At 38.8% G+C, this 14,251-nt stretch overlaps 1 protein-coding gene across 4 annotated transcripts in view; it reads right to left on the minus strand.

Annotated features, from left to right (window-relative positions):
* LAMA2 (laminin subunit alpha 2) overlaps positions 1 to 14,251 on the minus strand; it is a 357,383-nt gene that overhangs the window by 21,585 nt on the left and 321,547 nt on the right. For 2 of the 4 annotated variants that reach the window (XM_051792082.1, XM_051792084.1), the window contains 5 exons: positions 13,045 to 13,169; positions 11,044 to 11,206; positions 7,349 to 7,493; positions 5,390 to 5,528; positions 1,147 to 1,267 (listed from right to left, as the gene is read on the minus strand). In XM_051792082.1, the coding sequence (XP_051648042.1) occupies positions 1,147 to 1,267; positions 5,390 to 5,528; positions 7,349 to 7,493; positions 11,044 to 11,206; positions 13,045 to 13,169 (693 nt within the window). Of the gene's footprint in view, positions 1 to 1,146; positions 1,285 to 3,725; positions 3,738 to 5,389; positions 5,529 to 7,348; positions 7,494 to 11,043; positions 11,207 to 13,044; positions 13,170 to 14,251 lie in introns of those variants that run through there. The other 2 variants (XM_051792081.1, XM_051792083.1) reach the window with 2 other exon arrangements.

Below are 14,251 nucleotides of genomic sequence, written 5' to 3' on the forward strand. Positions count from 1 at the left end.
CAAATTTTTGCTGAAACCAAATCTGTAAGATTCAAAAGCATTTGAGCAACCTGCTTGTTTACAGTTTAGCTTTATCACAAACTTGAAATCTTAAAATGTAGATCTCATAACAAATCCATCTTGTCTAATATCCTGTGTGAGAGTCCTACTGTTGTGTGCTTTTTTGCTCTGATGAGGGCCAGAGCTACAAAAAATAAACAAAGAAAAATAGAGCCCTCATCTTTATTTCGGCCTGGCTAAGTTCCAATTACTGTTTGAAGGAAATTTTTAACGTTTTGTAGAAAAAAAAATATTTGAAGAGCATCAGGTTAACAACAACTTATTTGGATTTACTGTAGTGATATCTGATATGGAACCCTAATTATTACATCTGCTTGCTAAAACTAGTATAGATTTCCAGAGAAGAAATACTAACTATTTATTGGGAGACAAGTGTTACTGGAAGTATTTTTTATATATGAAGACTTTTCTTTTCCATGGAAAATTACTACATTCTCTCCCAAATTTCAGATCACATTCCTTGAATTCTATATTCATTGAAAGGCTGCTAATTGTAAGCAGCAATAATTGAAAATAAATGGTCCTGAGTTGTATTTAAAGCTAAAATAACATCAATTTTGCACATTCTTCATGATAGGTAAGAAATGTGGCTTTCAGCTCAGTGGTAGCTCATAATACTAAATGCTCATACCTCAGGTTTTATGTAGTGAATGACTTTATAATAAAAATTTTAAAAAATAATTTAAATCCTTGGGTTTTATGTGCATCACAATTTTTTAGCTTTTGCAATGTTGTCAGTAACTACCTTCATTAATTTCAATAATGCCCATTTTAGTCAGCTGAAACAAAACTAGATCACTGCTATACAATTCAGAAAATCCTACCCTTTAGGGACAGGGATATCACAACTGGCCTGGGATACTGTCCAAGAAGTTAGGATCTGGAAAACTGGTCTACTTCTTGATCAGAAGGACTTATTATTTCTTTCTCTTAAATATAACTGTATGGATTTTCAGGTTAGATTCCTATTTGTTAGATTCTTATTTAAGGAATATGCCTTATACAATTAATCTATTATGCCATAAAATCAGAAACCAGAAAACATTTATACCCATTAAGGCCAAAATACATGGAACTCAGACTAACCTCCAGTGTGCATCCTTTGGTTAGACCAACAAAATCAGGACTACTCAGTATATTATATGGTGTCCTTGAAATTTCAATGTCTTTGAGGCAGCCTGTGTATTTCTCTAAGTTCACTTCAGGCCTAAAAAACATTTAGAAGTACAATGTGTTTTCAAAAATACAGATTAGGGAGAAGACAGTCAGCCAGACACACACACATACACTTTCAGATGCATAGATGCTTGATTTTTATCTTAACTAACCACATACACTCAAATGCTGCCTTCTACCATCTATCAGCACATACTGCACTCTGCTTTGCATCACTCAAAGCTGTAATGGGAGATTCATCTAATCTCACATTGACATCAGTCCCCTTTTCCATTTTTTCTTTCTTTTCTTTAGGTTTTTTGATCGGTTGGTTGGTTGGTTTGGTTCTGGGTTGTTTGTTTGTTTTTTCCTTTGGTAAAGGAGCGCTGTCACCTTTGGTGTTAAAATGTGAGCTATAAAATAAGGAAATTGTTGTTCCTTAGGCAAAGCAGAAAGATGCAAGCTAGGAAATCATAACAGTAAGGAGAGACCTGAACTGGAAGACAAGTTTCATTCCTCTTTTTGCATGCTAGATCCTAATGAAAGAGGAAATTCAACAGCATACAAACATTTTTTCTATGTATTTTATATTCCCAGAATCTTTCTTATGAAAACTGCTGTGTATTTTCTTACGACACAGCAATACACTTGACTTTCTCAGGTAGTTAAAGAAAACAAAACACTTGGGTTTGTTACAGAACGTAACTATCTATCCAGAAAAGGAAAATATTATAACAGAATTCAAGTTCCATGTCTGACTCATCAGCTGGTTGACAGAAGAAATTAGAAGCTCCTTGAATTTAACACCAAAGCTATCATGCTTTAATGCAAAAGTATAATTTCCCAGGCCTGGGAACACCAGAGTGAGATCACAGCTGCTGGCAAAATCTGAACCAGGCTTGCCGGAAGAAAGGCCTTAGAAAGTCACTTCAGAAAAAAATGTTGCCATTCATACTATGGAGAGTAAATCCAAAAAGCAAAAAAGCACTAGTTAATTTGCTCACAGTATTACCCATAACTGTTTTCTAGAATATCTGAAAAAGATGAACAGCTCAAAGGAAGAAAAATGAATTTGGAAATTAAATAAGGAGTTAAAAATGGTGTGGGGTGGGGAGAGGTGTGTGGGGGGAAATCGGGAAGCAACAAACATTTCAGCTCCCTGGAAGGAAAGAAAAAAATTTAAAGAATATTAATTACAAAATAAACCCGTTTTGCATAGATACTAATCAGCTGCACGTTTTGGCACTGAAAGTTATTCTTTGCATTACAGCCATCCTAGCAAGCATGATGTATTCTCTGGCAAATTAGTATCCTCTACATAAGTTAAAGCGAGCATCTGGTTTACTAAAATGATCCATATGCTGCTTTATTTACAGTCATGTAGTTATGGTCACCTTTCATTTTTCATTTTTTTTCCCCTAGCTCTTCTCTAGTTCCTTTATGGACTTATCTTCTCAGCAACAGAATAGTTTTGCTGTATCATTGTCAGTGGTGCCCATAGTCTCCTGTATTTACCATCCAGAAACCATTCTTGTTACCACCCTCTTGCTGCCCTGTCCAGTGACAGATTGCCCTTATCCTGTTCTGTACAAGCAGTTGTTGTTATAATTCCCAACCCATATCACAGAATCACAGAAGGGGTAAGGTTGGAAGGGACCACAGTGGGTCACATCTAGTTCAATCTCTTTGCAAACGCTGAACACTTGCTCAATGTTTTAAGTCTTCCCTTTTTTCTTGTTCCTTTCCAAAACATGCCAAACTAGGTCTAAGTTCACTCAGATCTGGGTCTTTTTTTTTTCCCCCCTTGGCCAAGCTAGGATTAGTTTAAAGGGAGAACAAGAAACAATTTCTAGAGCTTGGAAGGAAATAATCTTTCTCACAGTCAGGGCAGGGGTATGAGGGTGAAATAGTACTTTTCCAGTTCAAGCCAGGAATTAAGCTGCAAAACACAGTGAATTTCAGTTCTTATCTGAGCATATCAAAGTAAAAGTAATAGATACAAACAGCTGCAAACTGAAAACGCAATCAGAAATAGGTGACCTCCCCTCTCTTCCACTCATCCTCCTGTTCTTAAACTGAGAAGTGGCAAATTTCACAAAAATCTGCCCCTTGCTTTCATACCCTCCTCAGTAATTACTTAACAGTCTCCAAGCACAGTGCTCCTTGCCTCACATTGGTTTACACTGCTCTTACAGCCTGGAAGTTGAAGCAAAAGCAATACAGCTGGCTGTAGCTTTTCTTCCGAGGCAACAAAGGCAGCTGAAGTAAGCAGCTGCATGAAGAAAATAAAAGTTGCTTGTGTAGGTGTGCGCAGAGTGTGTAACATGACAGTGCTAAGCACTTGGGAGCAGCTTTGCTGGTTGTGGCAGGAGCAGCTCACTGAACTAAGAGCCTTAGCGTAACAGCTGGTATAAATACCGCCTACACGCTGCTGCTGGGCTGCCGCCCGTGCTTTCAAGCTGCACTTACTAGACACATGCAAGTCATGCAAGTAATCTGATTATTTTTACCTTGCTTTCATACTGGGGTGAGAAAGAAAAACAAAAGAAGAAAACAACAAAAATGAATTAATTGTAGCAAATGATAATTCTTGTATTGTTACTTTGTGATGCTTATTAGCAAAGTTCAAACATTTCACAGTGAAGCAGATATTCATAATTTACAAGCAACATATAACAATTAACAGGTTTACTCTGCAAAAATGCTATCTTAAAATGTAATATATCAAAGGGCTTTTATAATTTGTTACTATACTTGGCTATGAGTAAAAGCAAACCACGTAAAAGAATTTGGCAGAACTGACATGACCTGGTAATTACAAAGTCATGGATACCTCAGCATCTATTGTTTGCAGTAGTTCAGCTTTGCCCTAATCCCCCTTTCACTACTTTTGATTCTAATTTACCATAACATTCATCTTGCCTCAGTCACTGATGAATCATAGCTGCAGGCAAAATGGTTACCACAGGTCCAAGTAGCTGTGGTACACTGATTTTTTAAGCAACCACAAAGGAAGTGGAAGATAATGGCTCTAGACATTTTGTTATGCACTGATGTGATTTCACAATTACATAATATAGTGTTATATTTCATGACTAAAATAGATCTTAGATCTTTTTATTGCTGGGTGATTTGACATCAGACGTCAGTTATTATCCTAATAAATTAACAAATACGTCCATTCTTTTAGTTACAGAACAGTCTGTGGACTAATCACAACAGTTCCTTTTGCACAAGACCAGTTCAAGGCTGTCATTATGCCATGTAGTTAAAGCTGACATAGATTAATGGGCTTGTTTCTGTGTTGCTCATCTGTTCATGGTAGCACAGAATTCTCTTGTTCTTGTCATTGCAAAACTGCTGAATATTCATTTAAGCTTTAAGTAAGGTTTTGGTCTATTTAAAGACATGTAATAAAGTTACTAAATTCAAGTATCCCATTTCTTTAGTTTATTGAAGTTGAGGTTAAAGTTTATGAATAACACCATGCAATATTTAAAAAATAATGACTGGGAATTTTATTTGTGTAAGAAATTCAGGATCAGACTTCTGAAGGGAAAAGGTTTTCATACTTTATTCTATTTACATTAAATATATCAAGAATATTTTATCATATACTTTACGTTCTGAATATAGGAAGAATTTTACCTAAGGAGTCCAGGAACCTAAGTCTACAAATAATGTTAAACGATATCTAAATAAAATATTTTAATACATATTTAAAGTATACTGACATTGATTATGCAAAAGCAGAGATACTCATTTAACAGTAATTCCATGAGGAGTAGTTCAATTTTTCTACTCATGCACAAGGTAAACACTTGTCCTTAATTTTGTTGAGGTATAGAGCCATTTCTATAAGTCTGCAGCGACAAATTCTATTCATCAAATAAAAAATACTTAAAAAGTCAGCTACATCATGATTCTTGCACAGTATCACAAAGACGTACTGCACTGCTACTGCTATTTCCATTGTATTTGTGTAAGGTGAGCTGTGTGAAATACATGGAAATACATAATATATGCAAATAAAGCATCATCTGCTGTGGCAATATATATATAGGGAATTCACCACTCATTGCAAGTGAACTTGAGAAATAAATATAGAGAATAAGATTACAGTGTATTTACATTCCCTTATCAAAGGTGAAGAAACTGGTTTGAGCCATGTTACCTTAGATTTCTCAGGGTTGGCAACCCCCCAAAATATATTTTCTCATGCGCTTTTAAGTTGAGTCCAAAGTGGCTGCCTGTAGAAGCTGTTGCTATGGTCTCTTCTTCATTGGTGTCTATGTCTACAATTGATACGTTGGCTAAAAGAAATTTCAGATTAGTTTCAAAATATTAGACATGAACAATGATGTCTTAATGTAAGAAACCAACAGAGAAATATTTGGAGGGTTAGCAAGTGAGGGGAGAGGCAAGGAGGGCTGTATTTTGCAATTAAGATATTGGATTTCCACATTGTGTAATTATGGGCAGGGGAAGAGACCTGCACTTTTCTCTGTTTCCATAACAACCTGAACAACTATAGCAGTTCTGTATGCTTTATTTTTATATATTCTCTAAACCTGTTTCAGTTTGGTGCCTTCTTTGTGTCACTGGGCTTTGGAGCTAACACTTCAGGAGCGTCGAGACAGAAGAGATCATTTTATGTCTAATTTGTGATCTCAGTCCAAAAACTGCCACTTGAACAGGATTTTTTAGTGTAAAATTTGGTTAAGCATTGTCATTATGTGCCTTAGAGATTGGTGATCAGTCACTGTAAACCATTTTCACACCCAAAGCAGTTAGTTGCTGTCATGTCTAATTCAGTCTGGAGTCAGTGATGCGCTACACACAACCATCTTATTTAAGTGCTTGTTCCATGTATATTTTTATGTATGGATTAATAAATAATATAAAGTTCAGTAAAAGAGATGAGACTCAGTGAAAAATGCTGAGCAGTCCCCAAGAAAGATAGGGATGTTCTACCACAGGGATGAAAAGGAAGGATTCCTTCCTTCCTTCCTTGAGAATTGAATGTGGGAGAGACTTTCCTGCTCTACCTTACCAAAAACACATTAATTTTCCTTTCATTTCTAGACCTGTATCCTCTTTATAAACACATGATATTTGAACACCATTAATAAATTACAATTATGTAACATTGTATTTTATCTTAATATCTCCTGAGTTAAATACGAACTAATATAACTGGCTAGCAATAAAGCATTCCTCCTCTAAAGGTGCAGCAAACCTGTGAGTGAGAGCTCCAAATTATTTTGGCCACTGCCTCAGCTCCCAAATCTACTTCAGCCAAATGACAAGGGAGAGGGACTGTGTTTGAGGTATAAAGGTCAGGTAGAGAGCTGGAACTGCAGGGGGCAGAGGAGGAGGAGTGTGTTCAGTGGCTCATGGTGACTCTGCAGATGCAGAATGCAGAAAAACTTCAGAATACAAAGGCACAGAATATGCCACAGTTGTCATAATTAAAATTAATTCGTCTCAGGTAAGATTATATCAGCCCTATAATTAGATTATAAACAAAAAAAAGGCATTTGCCAGCAATGGAAGACAGCATTCTTTGTGATCTTATCAAATGCCACCACTTCACATTTTGCACCAGCAAACTGATTAAAGAATCAGTAGAATTTCTGGAGATGTTCCCCGTTGTTTCCCTGCAGACTGAGATAGCGGCACACTACATATCATTAGGGAATATAAAATAGTTGTTGTGTTCATCTACTGAGGTCCTGTACTATCAGTAATAAAGTCATTGCTTTTTTTAAGTGCTTTAGTATATGCTGAGCATGAGAGGACTGTATAGCACGAAAGCTATTGCTGTCCTAACAAAAATCACACTGGTGTGTTTCATGATTTGGAACAACATCAGGGAACTGATGAAAAGGTTTGGTTTTTTTCCCACCCAAAAGAATTTTAGAATACAATTTATGTAATTATATAAGAGAATTATGCCTGAAAAATAGGCTACCTGTCCAGAAAGACCCATTTGATCTGTAATCTAAACAAAAGTAAGTTGCTAAATCGTTAGAACTTTATCATTCCCACAACATCTTCCCTGTGATTAGATGGTTAGCCGTACTGTACAGGTAACTGGGAAAGTCATGGTGTTGACATCATAGAAACTTACCTTGCTTTTGAATTCTTGACAGAGTGAAAGATTTCCACTTGCCATCATTATGATTTTGGTTGCTGATAACAGAAGCTGTACCTGAACCCAGATCATAGCTGACTTTTATACGTCCACCACTCAGTTCTACGCTCATGAAATCCTTCTGTTAATGAAAAGGATTAGATACACAATAATGACTTTTGTTCATTTTGGTTAGAGGCACATGACATTAAATAAACACTTTTTAGTTGACATCAGACAACTTTTTTCAAGCTTTAAAAATAAAAAAAGTAGGCATTTACTGCCCAGGATTCTAATGTACAAAAGTTTGATGCCAACAATTTTTTTCTCCCCTTTTATTCTCTTCTGAATTGCTAACTTAGCTGAAATTTTGCTAACAACTTATCTGGATTTTTGATGGGATGTCTGTACTTCTATTTTGTTGGATTGAAGACAAAAATAGACATTATAACTACCTGTAACTAATACTCTGCTTTGAAGATACATCTTTACTATAGTTAGAGTATTTTCTATATACCTCAGTTAGACTTATACTCGCAAGACAGAAAACAAGAATAGCAAAGATGGTACCAGGATTCCCAGGGACTAATCTGTACTAATAAAGCAACAGAAAGCTACAAACTCTCTTATTTTCACCAACCACTGACACTAGTATCTAAGCAGGAACTGGTGATGGCTGACTGGACCAATGATATACGTTCCAGTACCTACAGAAAAGGAGCTGGCAGGATACAAAGAGCAAAACAAATAGCCAGGGAACCGGACAGCATGGTAGGCATTAAGTAATGCCTGGAACTATGACCCAGAATGTGAATGTATCAGAGAAATTTTAATTATGATTTTGTTTATGGCCAGTTCCAACTTTTCTCAGAGTAAAATTTAACAAACTCAGTGTTCTAGATACTTAGAATCTATCCATGCATCACTAGAAAGAGCATCCACAAAGTTTTTATACAGTGGGACAGTATCTTCACAGACAAACTGTGTCAGGGTCCAGTTGCCTTCCAGCTCCCAGTGTTATTCAGACATTCAAGTAAATAATTTTTTGTAGAAAACTAAATAAATTAATAATGATGATACAAGATCATTTAAAATAATTACATTAATTATACTTTCAGTATTCAATTACAAAAGTTAATTAGAAAAACTACACAAATACTTCATTATCATAATAAAATGCCAGCTTTTCTTTTAGTCAGTCAGGAGGAGCACCCTCCTCCTTGATCTCATGGCTAGGCTTCGCAAACGAAGATTTGGGAAAGGCTCTATCCACATTTGTTACAAGCACGCTGGTGGCTAATAAGGCCAATGCGAGACAGACATGTCCGATTGCAAAAGGCACAGCAGAAAGACTCCTTAGGTGGTATATTCTGTGAGACACGGTTCTTTCTGCGTTGTCTTTTCTCCTCGAGAGTGATCCCGCGTGCGTTCTCAAAAGAAGCAGCAGCGTTATAGATGGTGTGTCTCCAGGCCTCCCGACTGGAGGCCAGAGTAGACTAGTTATGTTGGTCAATATGGCCAAGGCTGAGATGTTGTTTCAAGGAGTCCTTGTATCTTTTCTTTGGGGCTCCTCTCATGCAGCAGCCGGTGGCAAGTTCACCATAAAGCAAGATCTTAAGAAGGCAGTGGTCCTTCATCCTGGAGACGTGCCCTGCCCAAGGCAGCTGTGTTCTCATTAACATGGCCTCAATACTTGTGACTGCTGCTTGTTCTAGAACAGATGTATTGGTCACATAATCTGACCAGTGGATGTTTAGGATTGTGCGGAGGCAGCGTCGATGGAAGCGTTCTAGGAGACGCAGGTGGTGGTGGTAGATGACCCATGATTTGGAATCATATAAAAGAGTAGACAGCACAATGGCTTTGTAAACACTGATCTTGGTACCTTTCTTCAAGTGTTTATTTCACCAAACTCTTTTATGAAGCTTTCCGAAAGCACTATATGCCTTTGCTAACCTGTTGTCTATCTCTCCATCAATCTTACCATCCAAGGAGATGAAGCTCCCTAGGTAATTAAACTGCTGGATTGATTTGAGCTTTGATTGGCCAATGGTGATATGGGGATGACGGAAGACTTCCTGAGGTGCAGGTTGATAGAGAACTTCTGTCTTCTTTAAGCTGACTTCCAGACCAAAAAGCTCAGCAGTGTCTGCAAAGCAGGATGTTAAACGCTGTAGAGCTGCTTCTGTGTGGCCACAAGGGCGGCATCATCAGCATAAAGCAGCTCCTGGACAAGATGATTTAGGGTCTTGGTGTGGGCCTTCAGTCGCCTTAGGTTGAATAGGCTTCCATCAGTATGGTATCGGATGTAGATACCATCCTGATCCTCGAGGTCTGCTGTGGCCCTTTGGAGCATCATAGTGAAAAAGACTGTGAATAGAGTTGGTGCAAGAACGCAGCCTTGTTTCACACCACTGGTAATTAGAAAGGGCTCAGAAAGTGCATCACCATATCTGACTTGGTTGCGCTGATCCTCATGAAGTGAGATGATCATTTTAAGGAACTTGGGGGGGCATCCTAAATGTTCCAAAATCTACCATAGACCTTTCTTGCTCACAGTATCAAAAGCCTTGGTGAGATCAACAAAGGTTACATAGAGACCTTTGTTCTGTTCCCTACACTTGTCTTGCAGTTGTCTGAGAACAAACACCATGTCTGTGGTGCTCCTGTTGGCTCTGAAACCACACTGGCTTTCAGGTAGAATTCCTTCTGCTATAGCGGGTATTAATCTGTTCAAGAGTATTCTTGCCAGGATTTTGCCAGCAGTAGAGAGCAGAGTAATACCACGGTAATTTGAACAGTCTGATTAAACTCCTTTCTTCTTATACAATGACTGCATCATGAAGGTCTGATGGTAGTTCACCTAGTTCCCAACAGTGCACCACAAACTCGTGGAATTTAGCATGGAGTGCTTGGAAAAGACTGATTTAGACAAACATGTTTTTTATAAAATAGTGACTTCTCAGTAATTCTTCAAGACATTGGCGAGAACTGCTGCACCTAATTTCTGGCCCATGTGAAAGGGCTGAGGAAAGGATTCTGTTCCCAGTCAGTCATGCAAGTCAATCTGGATCAGAGATGTTGAAGATGGGTTATTCAGAACTGGACAGATGTGTTTATAAATAATTTCTTCCTATTGTCCACACACAGTTGATACTGTGTATGAATAAAAATCTTGAGCATCTTTATAACTAATGTTTCTATTCTCTATTTCAGCTCTAAAAGGCCCTATTTGTAGACCTCGTAAAAATATGATCACCATTGCATCCTGTTTGTTGCACTATTCGATCCTCTTTAATGCCACTCACATTAAACACAAACTTTTTCTTCATATCAGTAGGAATTCTATATTCTCCCTGCCTTCATACTGCAATATGAACTGAACAACCACAACTGAAAATGTTTGCACAGATTCACATGTGCAATAAATGAAAATTAATTAATAATTTCAGAAAAGCTGAAATTTCCCTCAGTGTAACATAATGCTCCACGGCCAGTAAACATTAGGTAGTCAACCTCCACACTATAACATTGTCTTCACTTGGACAGCAGTGAAGCATCACACCAGGCAACATCATACCAAGACAGTGATACATTAAATTACTAATTGTTTTCATAATCTGATTAATTCAGCCACTGCAAAGACGGCATGAAACCTGTAAGGAGTATACAGGTTAGCTGATTGTTCTTACCAAGTCATCAGTAGCAAGATACATCAGCAGGGCATTTGATGAGAAGGTCCTGAATTTGAACATGACTGTGGAAATATTGGGGTTCCAGCGGATTGGGCGGCTCACCATGGCATAGCTGTCACCATCAAACTGGACCGTCCCTTCACCATCTGCCACCTGTGGGCTGAAAAGGGGCAAAACCAACCATTTTCCTTCGCCTTGTGAGGTTAAAAGAAAAAGTGGGGGGCTAGGGGAGTGTGGGGACACCTCTTGGGAGCCTTCCTGAACTTGGTTTGATTTCATATCAGACCTCTGTTCTGACAAGTAAAGCTGTAAGGTCAGCTCATCAGCTGTCCAACAAAAAAACGCATCTGTGAGGAAGATGGAAGAGGAATATGTCACATACATCTATCTCAGGGTCTGTAATGACTCATTTTGCATTCCTCAATGTAAAATAGCATTAAGTACTCTTTCATCTTCTAATAAATCTTGGTTTCATTATTCTTACTGATTTTACAACTTCTGGAGGGTCCAAGAATTAAAACCCTGGAAACTGTGATTCTCTATTTACCCACAATTTACAAACCTCACAATCAATTCCTTCATAATTTTTGACATTCCTGAAATTACAAAACAGGAAAGATCAGGCCTTGAATTTGGTTGGTATGATTTTATGATAGACTTTTTGTCCATTTCTGTCACACAGATCAGACAGCTGCAAGACAGCAAGCTTTTGATTTAATCACAAACATAACTGAATTTGAACACAGGACCTACATGTGAAATATTGGCCAGGAGCATGTTTCCCATTTATCTTGGAACACATGCAAGGGTCTTGAATGTAGTCCTCTCACCTTCCATAGATGCACTTAACAGTTTTGCAACTACACTTTGCAGGAGAATAGGACTCTTTCTGGTACTGGAACAATGGGTTAAGGTAAAAGGAAGCTTGTAATTCAGTTTTCTACAAATCTTCAATCTACTATTCTTTTTTTAATCTCTCTCGACCACTCCCACTCCAAGCAAGCAGACCTACACTATTACTACAGTTATAGTCAAGGAAGTTCTCTGGTACTTCCAAAATTGTTTCAGTTCATGACTGGAATTTCCAACACTTTCGAAGGGCTAAGCCTTAGCAGGACGTAAAATTAGGCTGCTAGTTTGAAAAATTGCCTACTCTTTCCTGACTGGGGCTACAACTATTTTACCTAACATTAAGACTGCCAAATTCACTACAAACAGGAACATTTAAGAGAATAGAACTGATTTCATGCAGAGGGTCACTGTGAATATGTGAGAGACGTGGAGTCTGTCCTTTTTACATGATCATTCCCAGGCCTGGATTGTGCTGTAGTATCAGGTGGTACCTCTGTATAAGGGTCCTCAGCTTTTGAAGCTGAGACATGACACAGCAAAGTGTTTGAGACAAGTTTGGTCAGAAAGGGGAATGAAGATCGCAGCTCTCTGAGGACAAGGCTGCATCTGGAAAGGAATTAGCTTGTTTTAAAATTCACAGAGTTCTGAGCCTATATATGTGAAACTTGGTCCTGTCTGGATGGGTCATTTACCCTACTTGCAACTACAAGGTCACAGACAGGAACGGGATTTCCCATCCTATTCTGAGAATGGAAACACCTTTCTGTTGTGGGGGTCTCTGCTTTCTACACTGTGAAAGTCATCTTGAGGTACCTGACTCTGCTTCATGCTGTGTAAGAGGTGCAGGCACCCACAACACAGCTGTCTATGAGCCAGACTCAATCCCACTATGGCTCTCATGCTCTCTCATGCTTTGACTAATCCTGGTTATTGGTTGTGAGAAATCTTTCCATCGCAGCACTGCTACACCAGTCTTACACCATCAGTCTTACTTCTGATAACACATTGACCACATTTGATGTAATTGCAGCCTAACTTCTGTTGCATACAGACTGGACCTTGTTGGCTGCTGTGGAAATTCCTGATACTTACCACCAAATGTAATGACAGGTTCCTAAAGAAGATGAAAAACAATGCTTTACCTACCTGACAGCACACCCTTTGCAGTCACCTTCAATATCCCTGAAATTCCAGAGTCCTATGGGTTTGCTGTCTAGAAAGGTTTCACCCATGCAGCCAGTGAAGGTGGTGACTCTTACAGCATCTGACTTCTGCAACAGAAAACAAAAACCTCCTTAGAATGCAATTCAAAGTGATCTGCTGTGTCTGAAAACATAACTGGTATGAAAATCACAAATACCATAAGATGCTTCTTAATATTTTGAATATCAAGAGTAGTATCTAATCTTAGAAGCCCTCCTATAGAACAACTGATCAGTGAAAATGTGAAAAAAAAAAAAAAGATGATATAGATTTGAGACTCTGGGGAAGGCCTAGGCAGAACAAATCCCGGAGAACAAGGAGCTGTTCTGGTTTCCACCATCAGTTTTCCTGGCTATTCAAAGAGCTGCCTGCTCTCACCTGTTCAAGGTCTATCTGGGTTTTCATTTAAGACTTCACAGAAAGGACTATGAGGAATCTTGCTCACAATACAATAAGCAAAGTAATAACCATTATCCCCGGCTGCAGAATAGAGTACATTCTTCACATCTGGTCCTGTCCTGGCTGGCCTAAGGGCTACAGCGTGGGCAATCTCCTGCTTAATCTGTTCAAATGCTTGCTGCTGTTCGAGGCCCCAGTGGAAATCATTCTTCTTGAGGGTTATCAGATAGAGAGAGCTTATGATTTGGCTGTACTCAGGGTTGTGCATTCTCCAGAAACCTATGGCACCCAGAAAAGCTTGTGTTTCCTTCTTGCTGGTCGGTGGGGCCACTGCTATGACCTTATCGATGACTTCTGTCGGGATCTGATGATGTCCATCTTGCTACTTGACCCCCGGGAACTGGATCTCTCGGGCAGGTCCCTTGACCTTACTCTTTTTGATGGCAAAACCAGTTCCCAGGAGAATCTAGAGGATTTTCTCTCTCAAAAACCTCCTCTGCTGTGTCCCCCCATATGATGATGTCATCAATGTACTGCAGGTGTTCTGGAACCTCACCATTCTCTAGTGTAGTGTGGGTGAGTCCGTGGCAGATGGTGGGGCTGTGTTTCCACCCCTGGGGCAGTCAGTTCCAAGTGTACTGCACGCCCCTCCACGTGAAAGCAAACTGCGGCCTGCACTCTGCTGCTAAGGGGATGGAGAAGAACGCATTGGCAATGTCAATAGTGGCATACCACCTCGCTGCCTTGGACT

The sequence above is a fragment of the Manacus candei genome, unplaced genomic scaffold, assembly GCF_025592945.1.
Source record: "Manacus candei isolate 608988 ecotype Guabito, Panama unplaced genomic scaffold, ASM2559294v1 h1tg000034l, whole genome shotgun sequence".
In the NCBI taxonomy this organism is placed as follows: Eukaryota; Metazoa; Chordata; class Aves; order Passeriformes; family Pipridae; genus Manacus; species Manacus candei.